General features: G+C 39.8%; 6 protein-coding genes across 6 annotated transcripts; all 6 read right to left on the reverse strand.

Moving 5' to 3' along the window:
• Positions 1–52: 52 nt before the first annotated feature.
• LOC133985590 (protocadherin alpha-8-like) lies at positions 53–3,333 on the reverse strand. The gene is made up of 3 exons (XM_062425251.1): positions 970–3,333; positions 845–872; positions 53–63 (listed from the first exon to the last, which is right to left on the reverse strand). The coding sequence occupies exons 1-3, from the start codon at positions 3,328–3,330 to the stop codon at positions 53–55; spliced, it is 2,400 nt and encodes a 799-aa protein (XP_062281235.1). The 5' UTR covers positions 3,331–3,333.
• Positions 3,334–3,895: 562 nt separating this feature from the next.
• LOC133985591 (protocadherin alpha-8-like) lies at positions 3,896–6,271 on the reverse strand. Its single transcript, XM_062425252.1, has one exon. It carries the CDS (start codon positions 6,269–6,271, stop codon positions 3,896–3,898), a length of 2,376 nt encoding a protein of 791 aa, XP_062281236.1.
• Positions 6,272–6,836: 565 nt separating this feature from the next.
• Positions 6,837–9,206, reverse strand: LOC133985592 (protocadherin alpha-8-like). Its single transcript, XM_062425253.1, has one exon. It carries the CDS (start codon positions 9,204–9,206, stop codon positions 6,837–6,839), a length of 2,370 nt encoding a protein of 789 aa, XP_062281237.1.
• Positions 9,207–10,449: 1,243 nt separating this feature from the next.
• Positions 10,450–12,855, reverse strand: LOC133985593 (protocadherin alpha-8-like). The gene has a single exon (XM_062425254.1). It carries the CDS (start codon positions 12,853–12,855, stop codon positions 10,450–10,452), a length of 2,406 nt encoding a protein of 801 aa, XP_062281238.1.
• A 1,051-nt stretch (positions 12,856–13,906) lies between these two features.
• On the reverse strand, positions 13,907–16,324 carry LOC133985594 (protocadherin alpha-8-like). The gene has a single exon (XM_062425255.1). The coding sequence runs from the start codon at positions 16,322–16,324 to the stop codon at positions 13,907–13,909; it is 2,418 nt and encodes an 805-aa protein (XP_062281239.1).
• A 1,208-nt stretch (positions 16,325–17,532) lies between these two features.
• LOC133985595 (protocadherin alpha-8-like) lies at positions 17,533–19,917 on the reverse strand. Its single transcript, XM_062425256.1, has one exon. It carries the CDS (start codon positions 19,915–19,917, stop codon positions 17,533–17,535), a length of 2,385 nt encoding a protein of 794 aa, XP_062281240.1.
• Positions 19,918–20,598: the final 681 nt, after the last annotated feature.

Below are 20,598 nucleotides of genomic sequence, written 5' to 3' on the forward strand. Positions count from 1 at the left end.
CTCTGCCCTGATGTGGTAGACAAAAGCTTTGTTAAAGGAGGGACATAGTCCTTCATGGATACACTGATGTAACAGTGACACCAAGAGGACAACACTTTAAGACGATTTCGTTAAAATTGTACACAAGTGTATGCTGTATAGTTTAGTTATGAAACACACCTGAGGATATTAGAAAACCTGCTCAGAAGAAACTGGTCGTGAAAGCCAACACGATCAAGAACAATTTACAACCATGTAAAAGACTCCAAGGTTCTTATGGCCACATTCTTGTTTTTTGTTTATCAAACAAATAACATGCTACAAGGTGATACTCTATAATATTCCCAAAAAGATTATAGGACTTGAAACTCATAAATGATAAGGTATGGTGGAAAAATACTAACCTACTTTTTTTTTTTTTACCATGTATGCTCTGCTTTGCTCTATTTTTTATTTTTTATTTTTAGTTAAGTCTTTGGATTTCAGCACCATGGACAGCGATCACAAACAGACTCGTAGCCTTTTTGTTAATTCAACCACAGACTTTGGGTGCTCCTTTATGCCCCTTACACAATGCATATGAATACTTATAATCACCAACAACTTGCAGAACTTAATGTATGATATTGTTTTTAAATATGTACAATGTTTGAAGGTCAGTGCTAAAATTCTTTACAAACACCTTCCAAAACAATGTAATACTTTGTTCTCACTGGGAAATACATGTTTTGTGACTTATCATAGCTTTGAGAATATAACAGTATGCATAACCGTTCCAAAGGACATTAAGAGCACAAAACAAATTTTGTGTGATCAGCAACAAATGTCACTATATATGTATGGTTTGAATATATTATATATATGCATGCTGAAGTGTTTTTCATACGGGTTAACTTGAAAAATCCGATTTTAGCACCATCATTTTGAGCGGAAATGACAAAACTGGCCCCTAAGGTTTGGCATTTTTAGATAATACAAATATTGACTCACCTCTCCAGATGCTCTCCTCCTGTCAGGAAGCACCAGAGTATTGGCATGGCTTCCTGGAACTATAGTAGATCCTATACTCATTCTGGGCCCAACTAACATGTAGCGTTTATCTCCAGATCTGTACTGGATGCTGTGACACAGTGTCCCATCATAATTTGTATCTTGCAAGTACTTGGATGTATAATCTGGTGTATTCGAGCACTGCATTGCAATCAACACGATGATACTGATGATAAAAAGTACAGATACTGTGCCCAAAGTTATCATGAGATAAAAAGTCACGTCAATCCCTTCCTCATCCTTTGTAGCACTTTTAACATCAGCAGCTGCAAAAGCTTCTTTGGGCTCCACAACTTTGACATTCACAGTAACTGTTGCTGAGAGTGAAACATTGCCATTGTCTTTCACCAGTATGACCAGTTTATGCTCAGCCTCGTCTGTCTCTGTGAATGAACGAAGTGTTCTGATCTGTCCTGTATAGCGGTCCAAACCAAAGAGAGTGTGGTCAGTAACTTCCTGCTGTGAAAACAGTAACCATCCGTTATATCCTATATCAGCGTCATAGGCTCTGACTTTAGTCACCAAGTGTCCAGCGTTGACATTGCGGGGAATCTCCTCCAGACCTTCAGCAGAACCGTTGGAGCTGACTGGATACAGGATGACTGGAGCGTTGTCGTTCTGATCCAGAATGAACACGTTCACTGTGACGTTGCTGCTTAGTGACGGAGTTCCAGAATCTGTGGCGACAACTTGGAACTGGAACGTTTTCAGAGTTTCAAAGTCAAAACTCTTTAGAGCCAGAATATCACCATTTTCAGAGTTGATGTTAAGAAATGATGTCACTTCATTTTCATAAGCAGCATCTCTGAGAATATGATAGGAAATAATAGCATTATCTCCGTCATCACGATCAGACGCGAATAAAGAAAATAACGACACTCCCGGGGAGTTATTCTCAGTGACATAGAAATTATATCGTCTCTTTGAAAACTCTGGACTGTTATCGTTTATATCGGATACAACAACTCTGAATGTCTTTTCAGATGTTAAGGCTGGTCCACCTGCATCTTTGGCGATTATTGTTACATCATAAATCGATTTGCTTTCCCTGTCGAGCTGTGTTTTTGTCACAACCGCGTACATGTTGTGTTGTATGGAAGGTGTTATTGTGAAAGGGACGTTATCGCCTTTAACAAAGCTAATAACTTTTCCATTTACTCCAGAGTCTAAGTCAGTAATACTGATAAGTGCTACTGTCGTCCCGGGTCTAGAATCCTCTGAAATTGTGTTAGACAGTGACGTTACATCAATTACAGGTGTATGGTCATTTATGTCCATAATATTTACAGTCACGCTTTTATATGTTCTAAGTGGAACAGCACCGCTGTCAGATGCTTGGATGTCTATCTCGTAACTGTCATCCATTTCATAGTCTAATTGTCCTTTCACAGTTATTTCACCTGTGCTTGGATTGACATCAAAGAGTTCGTGCACCTTATTATTGACATTACCAAAAGAATAGCTGACTTCGCCATTCAATCCTTCGTCCAAATCTGTGGCGTTTACTCGTATGACTACTGTGCCAATCTGTGAATTCTCACGTATCACTGCCGAATATACGTCTATTGTAAACACAGGTGCGTTGTCATTCACATCTAAAACATTAACTAATATCTCCATGGTCCCTGATTTCGGAGGTTTACCCCCATCCAGGGCTGTAAGCAGTAGTTTATGGCTACTCGAGACCTCTCTGTCTAATGGGCTTTGTAATGATAAAATAGGCACTTTTCCATCTTTCCCACGGTCCTTCACTTCAAGCCGAAAATTATTATTCTGACTCAATTTATACTGTTGAACGGAATTCACACCGCCATCTGGATCGAGAGCAGCATGCAACTGAAATCTTGTTCCCGGTATGGTGGACTCTGAAATCTCTAGCTTTTTGTTTTTCTCCGGGAAAGAGGGTGAATGGTCATTAACATCTAACACTTCCACTGCAACATAATGGATCTCTAGTGGGTTTTCTAGAACGCTTTTAAGGTTGATCAGACATACAGTGGTTCGCTGGCATATTTCCTCTCTGTCAATGTTACGATTTACGAATAAAACCCCATCGTCTTGGTTTACCTGGAAAAGCGGTTCTGTGGAGCCAGAAACAATACGAAATCCCCTCGTTTTTAATGCGTGCGGATCTATCCCCAGATCCTTTGCTATGTTCCCAACAGCAGTTCCTTCTTTGATTTCTTCTGATATAGAATACCTTATCTGACCCGTGGCCTTCCCGAAAATCAGATTCAAAGTCAACACGAAGGCGAACCATTTGCCTCGCGGTCGCCATGAGTCCTGTCCGCTTTGTTCCATTGTCTGGTGTCAAATGATGAAGCCAACTATTATTAAGCGCTGATAAAGTCTTTACATATCAAGTAATTATAGAAAAAGGCAGCATCCAGTGGTAGCACGCACGGATTGTATGAACGAGAAAACTGTTCAAATGAAATCACATTCAGAAGATAATGCTCTGCCCTCCTGATTGCCTCAGAAGCTGTCTCTCAGACCTATTTATGATGAACTGTGTGAGCGTATTTTTGGTTATATAGTGCCACCATGCGATTCAGTCAATAAACGGATTTTTTCTCAGGTCGCACAGACAAAATAATCTTACAACCAAACACTACACCAAGCGTCTATTCACTGGTTATATTACTCTATAACCAGAATCATTACTTAGACTCAGGCTTAAGACAGGATTAATCACATTACTATATAATTATTTTGTTCGTGTCATATTTCAAAGCGGCATCAATATCGACTCCATAAAAAATGAGTATGTGAAACATTTTCAATGTAATCATCCAGCAGAAAGTGGAAATGGAATATATATGTTTTATGGATGATTTTCTACACATACGATCCTGACAACAAGTATTTAAACGTGTCTTACCTCTGCAGTGGCAGATCTCCTGTCCGGGAGCACCAGCGTATTTGCATTGCTTCCAGGGACTATTGTAGATCCTATACTCATTCTGGGTCCGACTAACATGTATCGCTTGTCTCCGGATCTGTACTGGATGCTGTGACACAGTGTCCCATCATAATTCGTATCTTGTAGATATTTTGAAGTATAGTCTGTCGATTTTGAGCACTGCATGGCAATCAGCAGGATGATACTGATTAGAAAAAGTACAGATACCAAGCCCAAAGTTATCATCAGGTAAAAAGACACATCATTCCCCTCATGATCCTTTGTTGCACTTTTAACATCAGCAGCTGCAAAAGCTTCTTTGGGCTCCACAACTTTGACAATCACGGTAGCTGTTGCTGAGAGTGAAACGTTACCATTGTCTTTCACCAGTATGACCAGTTTATGCTCAGCCTCGTCTGTCTCTGTGAATGAGCGAAGTGTTCTGATATGCCCTGTATAGCGGTCCAAACCAAAGAGAGTGTGGTCAGTAACTTCCTGCAGTGAAAACAGTAACCAGCCGTTATATCCTATATCAGCGTCATAGGCTCTGACTTTAGTCACCAAGCTTCCTGCGTTGACATTGTGGGGAATCTCCTCCACACCTTCAACAGAACCGTTGGAGCTGACTGGATACAGGATGACTGGAGCGTTGTCGTTCTGATCCAGAATGAACACATTCACTGTGACGTTGCTGCTTAATGACGGAGTTCCAGAATCTGTGGCGACAACTTGGAACTGGAACGTGTTCAGTGTTTCAAAGTCAAAAGTTTTTAGCGCCAAAACATCTCCATTTTCAGAGTTGATGTTAAGAAATGATGTCACTTTATTTTCAAAAGCAGCATCTCTGAGAATATGATAGGAAATAATAGCATTATCTCCGTCATCACGATCAGACGCGAATAAAGAAAATAACGACACTCCCGGGGAGTTATTCTCAGTGACATAGAAATTATATCGTCTCTTTGAAAACTCTGGACTGTTATCGTTTATATCGGATACAACAACTCTGAATGTCTTTTCAGATGTTAAGGCTGGCTCACCTGCGTCTTTTGCGATTAATGTTACATCATAAATCGATTTGTTTTCCCTGTCGAGCTGTGTTTTTGTCACAACAGTGTACATGTTGTGTTGTATGGAAGGCGTTATTGTGAAAGGGACGTTATCGCCTTTAACAAAGCTAATAACTTTTCCATTTATTCCAGAGTCTAAGTCAGTAATACTGATAAGTGCTACTGTCGTTCCAGGTCTAGAATCCTCTGAAATTGTGTTAGACAGTGACGTTACATCAATTACAGGTGCGTTGTCATTTATGTCCATAATATTTACAGTCACGCTTTTTTCTGTTATGAATGGAACAGCACCGCTGTCAGATGCTTGGATGTTTATCTCGTAACTGTCATCCATTTCATAATCTAATTGTCCTTTCACAGTTATTTCACCTGTGCTCGGATTGACATCAAAGAGTTCGCGCACCTTATTATTGACATTACCAAAAGAATAGCTGACTTCGCCATTCAATCCTTCGTCCAAATCTGTGGCGTTTACTCGTATGACTACTGTGCCAATTTGTGAATTCTCACTTATCTCTGCCGAATATACGTCTATTGTAAACACAGGTGCGTTGTCATTCACATCTAAAACATTAACTAATATCTCCATGGTCCCTGATTTCGGAGGTTTACCCCCATCCAGGGCTGTAAGCAGTAGTTTATGGCTACTCGAGACCTCTCTGTCTAACGGACTTTGTATTTGTAAAATAGCCACTTTTCCATCTTTCCCGCTGTCTTTCACTTCAAGCCGAAAATTATTATTCTGACTCAGTTTATACTGTTGAACGGAATTTACACCGCCATCTGGATCGAGAGCAGCATGCAACTGAAATCTTGTTCCCGGTATGGTGGACTCTGAAATCTCTAGCTTTTTGTTTTTCTCCGGGAAAGAGGGTGAATGGTCATTAACATCTAACACTTCCACTGCAACATAATGAATCTCTAGTGGGTTTTCTAGAACGCTTTTAAGGGTGATCAGACATACGGTGGTTCGCTGGCATATTTCCTCTCTGTCAATGTTACGATTTACGAATAAAACCCCATCGTCTTGGTTAACCTGGAAAAGCGGTTCTGTGGAGCCAGAAACAATACGAAATCCCCTCGTTTTTAATACGTGCGGATCTATCCCCAGATCCTTTGCTATGTTCCCAACAGCAGTTCCTTCTTTGATTTCTTCTGATATAGAATACCTTATCTGACCCGTGGCCTTCCCGAAAATCAGATTCAAAGTCAACACGAAGGCGAACCATTTGCCTCGCGGTCGCCATGAGTCCTGTCCGCTTTGTTCCATTGTATGGTGTCAAATGATGAAGCCAACAATTATTAAGCTCTGATTAAGTCTTCACATGTCCATTAATTATAGAAAAGGGCAGCATCCAGTGGTAGCGCGCGGTGTTTATGAACGAGAAAACTGTTCAAATGAATCACATTCAGAAGATAATGCTCTGCCCTCCTGATTGCATCAGAAGCTATCTCTCAGACCTATGTATGATGAACTGTGTGAGCGTATTTTTGGTTATATAGTGCCACCATGCGATTCAGTCAATAAACGGATTTTTCTCAGGTCGCACAGACAATATAATCTTACAACTAAACACTACACCAAGCGTCTATTCACTGGTTATTTTACTCTATAACCAGAATCATTACTTAGACTCAGGCTTAAGACAGGATTAATCACATTACTATATAATTATTTTGTTCGTGTCATATTTCAAAGCGGCATCAATATTGACTCCATCCAAAATGAGTATGTGAACCATTTTCAATTTAATCATCCAGCAGAAAGTGGAAATGGAATATATATATATGTTCTATGGATGATATTCTACACATACCACCCTGAAAAAAAAAATTTAAACATGTCTTACCTCCGCAGTGGCAGATCTCCTGTCTGAGAGCACAAGAGTATTTGCATTGCTTCCAGGGACTATAGTAGATCCTATACTCATTCTGGGTCCGACTAACATGTATCGCTTGTCTCCGGATCTGTACTGGATGCTGTGACACAGTGTCCCATCATAATTTGTGTCTTGTAGGTATTTAGAAGTGTAGTCTGTCGATTTGGAGCACTGCATTGCAATCAACACGATGATACTGATTAGAAAAAGTACAGATACTGAGCCCAAAGTTATCATCAAGTAAAATGTAACATTGTCTTCGTCTTCAACCTTAGTTGCACTTTTAACATCAGAAATTGCAAATGCTTCTTTGGGCTCCACAACTTTGACAATCACAGTAGCTGTTGCTGAGAGAGAAACGTTGCCATTGTCTTTCACCAGTATGACCAGTTTATGCTCAGCCTCGTCTGTCTCTGTGAATGAGCGAAGTGTTCTGATCTGTCCTGTATAGCGGTCCAAACCAAAGAGAGTGTGGTCAGTAACTTCCTGCAGTGAAAAAAGTAACCAGCCGTTATATCCTATATCAGCGTCATAGGCTCTGACTTTAGTCACCAAGTGTCCTGCGTTGACATTGCGGGGAATCTCCTCCACACCTTCAGCAGAACCGTTGGAGCTGACTGGATACAGGATGACTGGAGCGTTGTCGTTCTGATCCAGAATGAACACATTCACTGTGACGTTGCTGCTTAGTGACGGAGTTCCAGAATCTGTGGCGACAACTTGGAAGTGGAACGTTTTCAGTGTTTCAAAGTCAAAACTTTTCAGTGCTGAAATGTGTCCATTGTCAGGATTTATATTTAGGAAAGACATTATGTCATTTTTACTTCCATCTCTCAAAATATGATATGAAATAGCTGCATTATCATTCATATCATTGTCCGTTGCACTTACAGAAAATATTGACTTTCCAGCAATATTATTTTCTACAAGATAAAACTCCAGGGGGTTTTGGCCAAAACGTGGACTATTGTCATTTACATCTGATATCTGAATGGCAAATGTTTTCACAGCAGTTAAGGGAGGCTCACCATAGTCAGTGGTTTGTATTATTATTTCATAATCTGACATCAATTCTCGATCCAAAGCTTCTTTAGTGACAACTGAATAAGTGTTCTCCTTATAGGAGGGCTTTAATTCAAACGGTACATCATTAGTTATGTGTGAAATAATTTTTCCATTCATACCAGAGTCTTTATCTGTCACACTAAGTAGTGAAATTACAGTGCCAGGCTTTGAATCTTCCGACACTATATTTGACAGTGATGTGACTTCAATCTCTGGTGGATTATCGTTGACGTCTTTAATATTTATAATGACCCTACACTCACCTGTCAGTGGAGGTGATCCTTTATCTGATGCTTCAACGTCCAGTTCATAAACGTCGTTTTGTTCATAGTCCACTACTCCTTTTACTCTAATTTCTCCAGTTAATTTGTCCAATTCAAAAATATCATATACTTTCCGCATCAAGGTTTTTCCAAGACTGTATTCAACTTCCCCATTTGTGTATTCATCGAGATCCGTTGCATTCATTCTAAATATCGAAGTGCCGACTGGAATATTTTCTTGTATTGCAATCTGATAAATCTCCTGACTGAACATCGGACGATTGTCGTTACTGTCAAGAACAATAATGGAAACATTTAATGTTCCTGATCTTTGAGGTTTACCTCCATCAACTGCTGTAACAAGTAGCGTATGTTTGTCCTTTTGTTCTCTGTCTAATGATTTCTTCAGCACTAAAAATGGTATCTTACTTGCATCGCTTTGACGAATATTTACTTCAAAATGTTCATTTGACGTTAAAGTGTATGTACGAATAGAGTTAATTCCAGCATCGGGATCTCGAGCTGTGTGCAGTTGGAATCGCTTTCCTGGCAATGTATGTTCAGCTATTTCGAATGTCTGTTCTTTTTCGGGAAAACTAGGAGAGTGATCGTTTACATCAGTGATTTCTACAACTACGTAGTGTATTTCCAAAGGGTTTTCAACGAGGATTTTTAGCTCCATTAGACAAGCCCCGCTGCTCTGACAAAGCTCCTCTCTGTCAATGTGATTATGGACGTACAATACCCCATTATTCTGGTTTACCTCAAAAATGGCATCCTTAGATCCTGAAACAACACGGAACCGTCGATCAATCAAAGAGTTGATGTCAAGCCCAAGATCTTTTGCAACATTTCCAACAACAGTTCCGTCTTTAACCTCCTCTGGAATTGAATACCGTATCTGAGCCCAAGCCTGCTTTCCGAAAAACATCAGCAGAGCTAAATTAACTGCTAACCAGGGTAAGTCCCTCGTTCGAGTATTTGTCTTGGTCCACATCGTTATCCAACAGCACATAAACACACAGAAGCTCGTTACTGCGAAAAACAATTATACATGTCCACCCGCTCAGCATCGCATATTGTACAGAACGCACAACGTGATTTCATCGGCTGGTGTGTTTGATTCAGTTGCTTTCTATACTCTACTGAAATGACAAAGAAATGGTTAGTGAGGGGTGGGCCGAAGTCGGTTGTGGTTTCCTGATGTAATAGTGGCACCCAGAGGTAACTAGGGAGATCAAACTTCATTGCTTTTTAAAAAGTTTCTAAAGGCGTGTGAATAGAAACCGAGGTGTAACCAACCTTGAAACCCCCCCAAAATTCAAAGATTTATAACAGTGTTCTCCCCCCACCCCACCCCCCCCCTCTCTCTCTCTCTCTCTCTCTCTCTCTCTCTCTCTCTCTCTCTCTCTCTCTCTCTCTCTCTCTCTCTCTCTCTCTCTCTCTCTCTCTCTCTCTCTCTCCGACAATTCCAAAAGTTTGATTAAGCATTTTTGTAGATGATTTGCACTTAGCAAATGCCATATTGTTTGAAACTGTTACGTTGGAGTATAGCAATAGGACTCATAAAAGTAATACTATCAATGTTACTTTAACATCACATTAGTTTGACGGCTTGCCTTTCAGCACAATGGACAGCAACCACAAGCAGTCACACAGGCTTTCCCTCAAATAACAGACATAGTTCAGTGTTTAACCAGCTTAGTCCATGCATTCTACTCAAACACATCAATATAAACACAACAAAATCTTAAAGCTTTTCAGTCAATTGTTACTTAGAATTCAGAATATTCTAAAAACATAACTACGACAAACTCACTGCTCACATTTCCTGAATGCAGACTATAACTTTTCTGTATTGCTAAAGAACAATATATTATATTTCAGCACGATGGATAGTTGTCACAATCAGAGGAACAGACTGTCCACACAAGTAATATATTTTAAATTTATATTAATCATGGGTATGAGCCTGTACATAATAAAAAGAGACACATGCATTTTTACATATATTTTTACATTTAACCTTCTGTTTAAAAAAGCACTACTTGATGAATCAGATCATGAAAAACATGAGAAATGCAATCAAACCAATTGGATTATGTACAAGAAAGCCCAACACTTAACAAGAAGTATTATAGTTTTGAATTAGTTGAGAGCTAAATGAGGTTCTTATCTCTGTGTAAAAGGCTTTAGAGACATGCTCAGAAGAAAACATAGAGCAAAAGGCGAACATAGAACTAAACGCTTATAAAAAAATATTGTATAAAACATCGTTTTTGAAGTCTTACCTCTCCAGATGTCCCTCTTCTGTCAGGAAGCACCAGAGTATTTGCATGGCTTCCTGGAACTATAGTAGATCCTATACTCATTCTGGGCCCAACTAACATGTAGCGTTTGTCTCCAGATCTATACTGAATGCTGTGACACAGTGTCCCATCATAATTTGTGTCTTGTAGATATTTTGAAGTATAGTCTGTGGTTTTGGAGCACTGCATTGCAATCAACACGATGATGCTGATGATAAAAAGTACAGAAACTGAGCCCAAGGTTATCATCAGATAAAAAGTCACATCATTCTCCTCTTCATCCTTCGCTGTACTTTTAACATCAGAAGCTGCAAACGCTTCTTTGGGCTCCACAACTTTGACAATCACAGTAGCTGTTGCTGAGAGCGAAACGTTGCCATTGTCTTTCACCAGTATGACCAGTTTATGCTCAGCCTCGTCTGTCTCTGTGAATGAGCGAAGTGTTCTGATCTGTCCTGTATAGCGGTCCAAACCAAAGAGAGTGTGGTCAGTAACTTCCTGCAGTGAAAACAGTAACCAGCCGTTATATCCTATATCAGCGTCATAGGCTCTGACTTTAGTCACCAAGTGTCCTGCGTTGACATTGCGGGGAATCTCCTCCACACCTTCAGCAGAACCGTTGGAGCTGACTGGATACAGGATGACTGGAGCGTTGTCGTTCTGATCCATAATGAACACGTTCACTGTGACGTTGCTGCTTAGTGACGGAGTTCCAGAATCTGTGGCAACAACTTGGAACTGGAACGTTTTCAGTGTTTCAAAGTCGAAACTTTTTAGTGCTGAAATGTGTCCATTATCAGCATTTATATTTAGGAAAGACATTTTGTCATTTTGACCCCTTTCTCTCAAAACACGATATGTAATAGCTGCATTATCGTTCAAATCATTGTCCGTTGCGCTTACAGAGAATATTGACGCTCCAGCAACATTATTTTCTATAAGATAAAACTCCAAAGGGTTTTTTTCAAAGTGTGGTCTGTTGTCATTTACATCTGATATTTCAATATTAAGGGTTTTAAATGTCGATAAGGGAGGCTCACCACAGTCAGTGGCTTTTATTGTTATTTCATAATGTGACAACTTCTCTCGATTCAAAAATTCTCTAGTGACAACTGAATACGTGTTCTCCTTATAGGATGACTTTAATTCAAAAGGTACTCCATCATGTATAGTTGTGATGATTTTGCTATTGACACCATAATCTTTATCCTTCACACTGATGAGAGAAATAACAGTGCCAGGTTTTGAATCTTCCGACACCGTATTTGACAGTGATGTGACCTCTATTTGTGGTGGATTATCGTTCACATCTATGATCTTAATATTGACCCTACACTCACCTGTCAGTGGAGGTGTTCCTTTATCTGATGCCTCAACATCCAATTTATAAACGTCATTGTCTTCATAGTCCACGTTTCCCTTCACTCTGATCTCCCCAGATAATTTGTCCAATTCAAAAAGGTCATAAATGTTTCTCCTCAATGTTTTTGCAAGGGTGTATTCAATTTCCCCGTTGCTGCCTTCATCTGGATCCGTCGCATTCATTTTAAATATTGAAGTACCGACTGGAGTATTTTCTTGTATTGCAATTTGATAGATCTCCTTACTAAAAATTGGACGATTATCATTACTGTCGAGAACAATTATGGAAACATTAAGTGTTCCTGATCTTTGAGGTTTACCTCCATCAACTGCTGTAACCATTAACGAGTACTTGTTTTTTTGTTCTCTGTCTAACGACTTCTTCAGTACTAAAAATGGTATTTTATCCTCGTCGCTTTGACGTATATCTACTTCAAAGTGATCATTTGACGTTAAAGTGTATGTACGAATAGAATTAATTCCGGAATCAGGATCATTAGCGGCATGCAGTTGGAATCGCTTTCCTGGCAATGTATGTTCAGCTATTTCGAATGTCTGTTCTTTTTCGGGAAAACTAGGAGAGTGGTCATTTACATCAGTAACTTCTACAACTACATAGTGTACTTCCAAAGGGTTTTCGACTATGATTTTTAGCTCAATTAGGCAGGCACCGCTGCCCTGACAGAGCTCTTCTCTGTCGATTTTCTTATGAACATGCAGCGAACCATTGTCTTCGTTTACCTCAAAAAATGTGTCCTTTGATTCAGAAACAACGCGGAAACGTCGGCCAATCAAAGAGGTGACGTCAAAGCCAATATCCCTTGCAACATTTCCAACAACAGTTTCTTCTTTAACCTCCTCGGGAATTGAGTACCGTATTTCTGCCAGAGCCCGTTTTCCTAAAAGCAGCAGCACAGCCACGTAGACCGAAATCCAGGAGCAGACCCTTGTTCGATTTTGCCTTTCGGTCTCCATCGTTATCCAGCCACATACCAATACACAAAATCCCGTTACTGAACTAAATGTCTATACCCAACCTACTGTGTGCCGCATATTTACAGATATCACAGCGACATGGGATGGCGGATTGATTCAAATGTTCTTCCCTGCTTCTCTCAGGGAGCAGACAAAAGCTTTGTCAGGGGAGGGACTAAGTTTTCAATCGGATCCCAATGTAACACTGACACCCAGAGGTGATCGTGGACGTTTTAGCCCAATATACTTACATTACAGAATCTACCCATTTGAACTATTCTGAAACCGTCACGTTTTCACCTTTGTAATTCCTCATCACAGAGTTGTCTTTGTGTAGCAAACAATATTTTAGATTTGCTGCAGTTAGATTGTAATCCCGCTTCATTTGTTAAATGAGACCATAGTTAATGATCTTGGTATTCAAAATGAGCACTATTTATTAAGTGTCTTCAGTCTTCATTACAGTATACTGTGTTCTACATGAACACAAAGCAAATGCGTTTTAGCAACATGGATAGATTTATAACACGTGCGCTTTGCTTGTCTCTTTCTTTAAAAGTACCCCTAACTTAAAATGATTAATGCCCATGCGAATCAGCAGAAGCGCCAATAACTTTAGTTGAATGTTTACAGAACTGTCACAGACAGACGCCAAAATAAAGATAAGTCCCCGCACTTCAGTACCATGGACAGCTGTCACATTTAGGAATATTTTCCTCTTTAAAATGCATGACAGAAGATATTGATGTATTGAATCTATTACAAAGATTTGGTATTAGTAATCTCACATAGATGTGAAAATTATAATACCAGGTGATGTGTCAACTAAGGGAAAATGTATGGAACTGTGTGGCTATTGTACACATAACAAAATAAAGTAAACCCTTTTGTAAGCCTATTTGCAAAACTGCATCTCTTTATATATAAACAGCAACAAATAACATTATCTTGACAATACTGTATGTCTAAAGAAATGACTAAACGGAGCAGATGGTGAGCATCAGAATAATCCAGTTTGTAGAAAGGCCTTGAGAGAGATGGAAAAGATGCTCTAAAGAAAAGCAATGGAATGCATGTAAATACCCATATCACATAATTTTAAAGTTCTTACCTCTCCAGATGTTACTCTCCTGTCAGGGAGCACCAGCGTATTTGCATGGCTGCCCGGGACTATTGTAGATCCTATACTCATTCTGGGTCCAACTAACATGTAGCGTTTGTCTCCAGATCTGTACTGGATGCTGTGACATAGTGTCCCATCATAATTTGTGTCTTGTAAGTATTTAGAAGTATAGTCTGTGGTTTTGGAGCACTGCATTGCAATCAGCACGATGATACTGATTAGAAAAAGTGCTGAAACTGAGCCCAAAGTTATCATCAGATAAAAAGTCACGTCATTGCCCTCCTCATCCTTTGCTGCACTTTTAACATCGGAAGCTGCAAAAGCTTCTTTGGGCTCCACAACTTTGACTATTACAGTAGCTGTTGCTGAGAGTGAAACGTTGCCATTGTCTTTCACCAGTATGACCAGTTTATGCTCAGCCTCGTCTGTCTCTGTGAATGAGCGAAGTGTCCTGATCTGTCCTGTATAGCGGTCCAAACCAAAGAGAGTGTGGTCAGTAACTTCCTGCATTGAAAACAATAACCAGCCGTTATATCCTATATCAGCATCATAGGCTCTGACTTTAGTCACCAAGTGTCCTGCGTTGACATTGCGGGGAATCTCCTCCACACCTTCAGCAGAACTGTTGGGGCTGACTGGATACAGGATGACTGGAGCGTTGTCGTTCTGATCCAGAATGAACACGTTCACTGTGACGTTGCTGCTTAGTGACGGAGTTCCCGAATCTGTGGCAACAACTTGGAAATGGAACGTTTTCAGAGTCTCAAAGTCAAAACATTTTAGTGCTGAAATGTGTCCATTATCGGGATTGATATTTAAAAATGTAGCCATTTTAACTTGACTACCTTCCTCCCTAACAATGTGATACGTTAAAGCCGCATTTTCTTTCAAGTCTTTATCCGAAGCCGTAACAGAAAAAAATAGGTTTCCAGGCACGTTATTTTCCACCAGGTAAAGTTCAATTGGATTATGCAAGAATTCTGGGATATTGTCATTCACGTCTGATACCTCAATACTCAGAGATTTAAATGTGGAAAGAGGAGGCTGACCACAATCTGTAGCTGTTATTGTGATGTCATAATTTGAAACTGATTCTCGATCCAAGCGATTTTTTAAAACTAATGAATACATATTGTCTTGAAATGATGGTTTTAATTCGAATGGTACATTTTCTGAAAGACTACATATCACTTTACCGTTCAAACCGGCGTCTTTATCCGTAATACTGATAAGAGAGACCACAGTTCCAGGTTTTGAATCTTCAGATACCATGTTTGACAGGGATGTCACATCTATTTCAGGTTTGTTGTCATTTTCATCGAGCACTTTGATGATTACCCTGCAATCAGTACTCATCGGAGGTTGTCCTTTGTCATTGGCATGGACGTCTAACTTATAAATGTCAACCGTCTCAAAGTCAATTTTACCCTTAACTCTAATTTCACCAGTGTCTTTATCCAAACTGAACATGTCATATATTTTAGAGTCAAGTTCACCACCGAAAACATATTCAATATCTGCATTTGAACCGTCATCCACATCAGTTGCTTTAACCTTGATCACACTTGTATCTGTATCTACATTTTCTCGTATCGTTACGGAATATACCTCTTGGTTAAAAACAGGGTGGTTATCATTTGAATCAAGAACGGTGACTGTGATATTAAGAGTCCCTGATCTCGGTGGATTTCCACCGTCAACTGCAGTCAGAATCAGTTTGTGCTCATCGTGCTTTTCTCTATCTAGAGACTTTTGCAAAACTAAGAATGGTATCTTGTCCTCTCCTCTCTCACGAATTTGGACACTAAAATATTCATTGTGGTTTAATTTGTACACACGTACTGTATTAACTCCAACATCTGGATCGCGTGCAGTTGGCAACTGAAAACGTTTTCCTGGGAGAGTGGACTCAGAGATTTCTAATATTTTTTCTTCCTCTTGAAAACTGGGTGAATTATCGTTAACATCTATGATCTCAACACCCACATAGTGTACTTCCATGGGGTTCTCAGCTACCATTTTTAGGTTCATTAAACATGGCGAAACGCTTTCACAGAGCTCCTCTCGGTCGATATTTTTATGCACATACAAGACGCCGCTGTTGTGATTTACTTCAAATTGAGCATCTTCAGTCCCTGAAACAATACGAAACCGTCTTTCCTCCAGCGAGCTGATGTCCAGTCCTAGATCCTTGGCGACGTTTCCCACGACAGTTTTCACTTTTACTTCCTCAGCAACTGAATATTTTATCTGAGCTGAAATACGCTCCACGCAGCTGAGTATCACAGAAAGATGGAGGGCTACCCACAAGGACTGTACTCCTCGTCTTTGTTCTCCGATTCCCATCGTTTTAACTTTGATTTGTATTATATCCACTCAGAGTTCCTTCCAAAAAAAGGAAAATGCCTGAGCCAAAAATTCTGCTTTTTAATTATATCCCATATTTTCAACTTGTGTCCGCACACGTCAGAACGACAACCCTAGTTTCTGTTGAAGGTACTGTCTTTTCCTTGTCGACCTGAACAAAACCTCTCTGGAGGGGGCAGGGCCAGAGCTGTAATACAGCGGTTTATGCTGATATGACACTGACACCTTGTGGACTGAGCACATGAATGTCGGTTAGACAGTTTTTACATTTTAGAGATGCATTTTCTACCGTTCCAGATCGTTACTTTCCCTTCATGCTTGCATGGGACTATAATCAGTCATCAGACTCTTGAAAAGTTATTATGTTGTGTAAACAAAACAGTACTCATATCTTGATTAATGTTACATTATAGCTTCATTGCAAGGCAGTAATCATTGGTAGATTTGAGCACTGCGAACTGAATCATCTTAACAGTATGTTAGTCTATTAAAACAAATGATGCAGAGTGAATACATTTAAATGGACAACATTATTCAATAAACGTAAAGGTGTGCCCATAAACTCCTGCAATTCAGATCAATGGGAACCACGGTTTCCTTGAACAGTGAATAAGATACATCCCGATTATTAGAACACAGCAACGTGTTGGATAACACAGTCAATGACTGGTATACATAGGCTAAACAAATCAAACCGCAAGTTCGTTTTCTGAAATGCATAAATAAAATCCATAAACCTCACAAAGCGTATACTCTGAAAATCACAAAAATATAACCAAGCATGACTACGTGTCAGCACCATGGACAGCACTACAAAATATGCCGTTTTGTTGGAATACTTTTCCTTGCGTAACAGCCTAAACGTGTTTCTTAAAAAAAAACCCATCCAAACTAAAATCTGAATCCCAAATTGAGTATCGCCACAATGTAACCAATGCAGCCATTACTAAATTTCAAAAGCTTGGAAAGAGCTATCATATAAACTATGGACAGCGCCACGAAATACGATGTCATATTCGTAACCAGATCACATATTCTAATTTCAAGATAGGCATAAACGGTCATTGCTAAAACTTCCAGGTAATTTATCACACATAGTACATATGATTTATTTAAATGTTAATCAGATTTGTTAAATTATCTCAATTTGACTTAGTAAATTCCTGTAAGTACGCAAAAAAATATCTTCAATTAAAAGCAAAACATGGGCTTACCTCTTCAGATGCCCGCCTCCTGTCAGGAAGCATTAGAGTATTTGCATGGCTGCCCGGGACTATTGTAGATCCTATACTCATCCTGGGTCCAACTAACATGTAGCGTTTGTCTCCGGATCTGTACTGTATGCTGTGACATAGTGTCCCATCGTAATTTGTGTCTTGTAGGTATTTAGAAGTATACTCTGTGGTTTTGGAGCACTGCATTGCAATCAGCACGATGATACTGATTAGAAAAAGTGCTGAAACTGAGCCCAAAGTTATCATCAGATAAAAAGTCACGTCATTGCCCTCTTCATCTTTTGCTGCACTTTTAACATCAGAAGCTGCAAATGCTTCTTTGGGCTCCACAACTTTGACTATCACAGTAGCTGTTGCTGAGAGTGAAACGTTGCCATTGTCTTTCACCAGTAGGACCAGTTTTTGCTCAGCCTCGTCTGTCTCTGTGAATGAGCGAAGTGTTCTGATCTGTCCTGTATAGCGGTCCAAACCAAAGAGAGTGTGGTCAGTAACTTCCTGCAGTGAAAACAGTAACCAGCCGTTATATCCTATATCAGCGTCATAGGCTCTGACTTTAGTCACCAAGTGTCCTGCGTTGACATTGCGGGGAATCTCCTCCACACTTTCAGCAGAACCGTTGGAGATGACTGGATACAGGATGACTGGAGTGTTGTCGTTCTGATCCAGAATGAACACGTTCACTGTGACGTTGCTGCTTAGTGACGGAGTTCCCGAATCTGTGGCAACAACTTGGAAATGGAACGTTTTCAGAGTCTCAAAGTCAAAACTTTTTAGTGCTGAAATGTGTCCATTATCGGGATTGATATTTAAAAATGTAGCCATTTTAACTTGACTACCTTCCTCCCTAACTATGTGATACGTTAAAGCTGCATTTTCATTCAAGTCTTTATCTGAAGCCGTGATAGAAAAGATTAGGTTTCCAGGCACGTTATTTTCCACCAGGTACAGTTCAATTGGATTATGCAAGAATTCTGGGATATTGTCATTCACGTCTGATACCTCAATACTCAGAGATTTAAATGTTGAAAGAGGAGACTGACCACAATCAGTAGCTGTTATTGTGATGTCATATTTTGAAACTGATTCTCGATCCAAGCGATTTTTTAAAACTAGTGAATACATATTGTCTTGAAATGATGGTTTTAATTCGAATGGTACATTTTCTGAAAGACTACATATCACTTTACCGTTCAAACCGGCGTCTTTATCCGTAATACTGATAAGAGAGACCACAGTTCCAGGTTTTGAATCTTCAGATACCATGTTTGACAGGGATGTCACATCTATTTCAGGTTTGTTGTCATTTTCATCGAGCACTTTGATGACTACCCTGCAATCAGTAATCGTTGGAGGCTGTCCTTTGTCAGTGGCATGGACGTCTAACTTATAAACGTCAGCCTTCTCAAAGTCAATTTCACCCTTTACTCTAATTTCACCAGTGTCTTTATCCAAACTGAACATGTCATATAATTTAGGATCAAGTTCACCACCGAAGAAATATTCAATATCTGCATTTGAACCGTCATCCACATCAGTTGCCTTAACCTTGATCACACTTGTATCTGTATCTACATTTTCTCGTATCGTTACGGAATATACCTCTTGGTTAAAAACAGGGTGGTTATCATTTGAATCAAGAACGGTGACTGTGATATTAAGAGTCCCTGATCTCGGTGGATTTCCACCGTCAACTGCAGTCAGAATCAGTTTGTGCTCATCGTGCTTTTCTCGATCTAGAGACTTTTGCAAAACTAAGAATGGTATCTTGTCCTCTCCTCTCTCACGAATTTGGACACTGAAATATTCATTGTGGTTTAATTTGTACGCACGTACTGTATTAACTCCAACATCTGGATCGCGTGCAGTTGGCAACTGGAAGCGTCTGCCTGGGAGCGCGGACTCATAGATTTCTAATATTTTTTCTTCCTCTTGAAAACTGGGTGAATTATCGTTAACATCTATGATCTCAACACCGACATAATGTACTTCCATGGGGTTCTCAGCTACCATTTTTAGGTTCATTAAACATGGCGAAACGCTTTCACAGAGCTCCTCTCGGTCGATATTTTTATGCACATACAAGACGCCGCTGTTGTGATTTACTTCAAATTGAGCATCTTCAGTCCCTGAAACAATACGAAACCGTCTTTCCTCCAGCGAGCTGATATCCAGTCCTAGATCCTTGGCGACATTCCCAACAATAGCTCCCATTTTTGCTTCCTCTGGTATTGAATATTTTATCTGAGCTGAAATACGCTTCACGCAGCTGAGCATCACAGAAAGATGGAGGGCTACCCACAAGGACTGTACTCCTCGTCTTTGTTCTCTCACTCCCATCGTTTCAGTTTTTATTTGTATTATATCCACTCAGAGTTCCTTCCAAAAAAAGGAAAATGCCTGAGCCAAAAATTCTGCTTTTTAATTATATCCCATATTTTCAACTTGTGTCCGCACACGTCAGAACGACAACCCTAGTTTCTGTTGAAGGTACTGTCTTTTCCTTGTCGACCTGAACAAACCTCTCTGGAAGGGGCAGGGCCAGAGCTGTTATACAGCGGTTTATGCTGATATGACACTGACACCTTGTGGACTGAGTACATTATGAGCCCTTGTTAAGTCAAACCATGCCAAAAACGACAACATCAGCGTGTTTTGTAAGTTGTAGCTCCTAACTATACATCATTTGTCGTATTGCTGCCTACATTTTTATGCAGGTCAGTTAGTTTTGGATATAATTTTTTTTTGTCTCCCATTCCAGGTACTTTCCCTTCATGCCTATATAGTATAATCATCAATCATCAGACTCTTAGAATGAGCTTATGTTGCGTTATCAAGACGGTGAACATCATCAGTGTCCATGCAGGCATGTCTTAATCATTGTGTGTCGATGTTATATTATTGCTTCATGGCAATGTAATATGAGCACAGATAGATTGAAAAGTCTACACTGTGTCCCATAAACAAAATGTATTCAGACTGGATGCACTGTAATGGAATACATTACTCAAGTTTTAAGGG

Source organism: Scomber scombrus, chromosome 9 (assembly GCF_963691925.1).
Source record: "Scomber scombrus chromosome 9, fScoSco1.1, whole genome shotgun sequence".
In the NCBI taxonomy this organism is placed as follows: domain Eukaryota; kingdom Metazoa; phylum Chordata; class Actinopteri; order Scombriformes; family Scombridae; genus Scomber; species Scomber scombrus.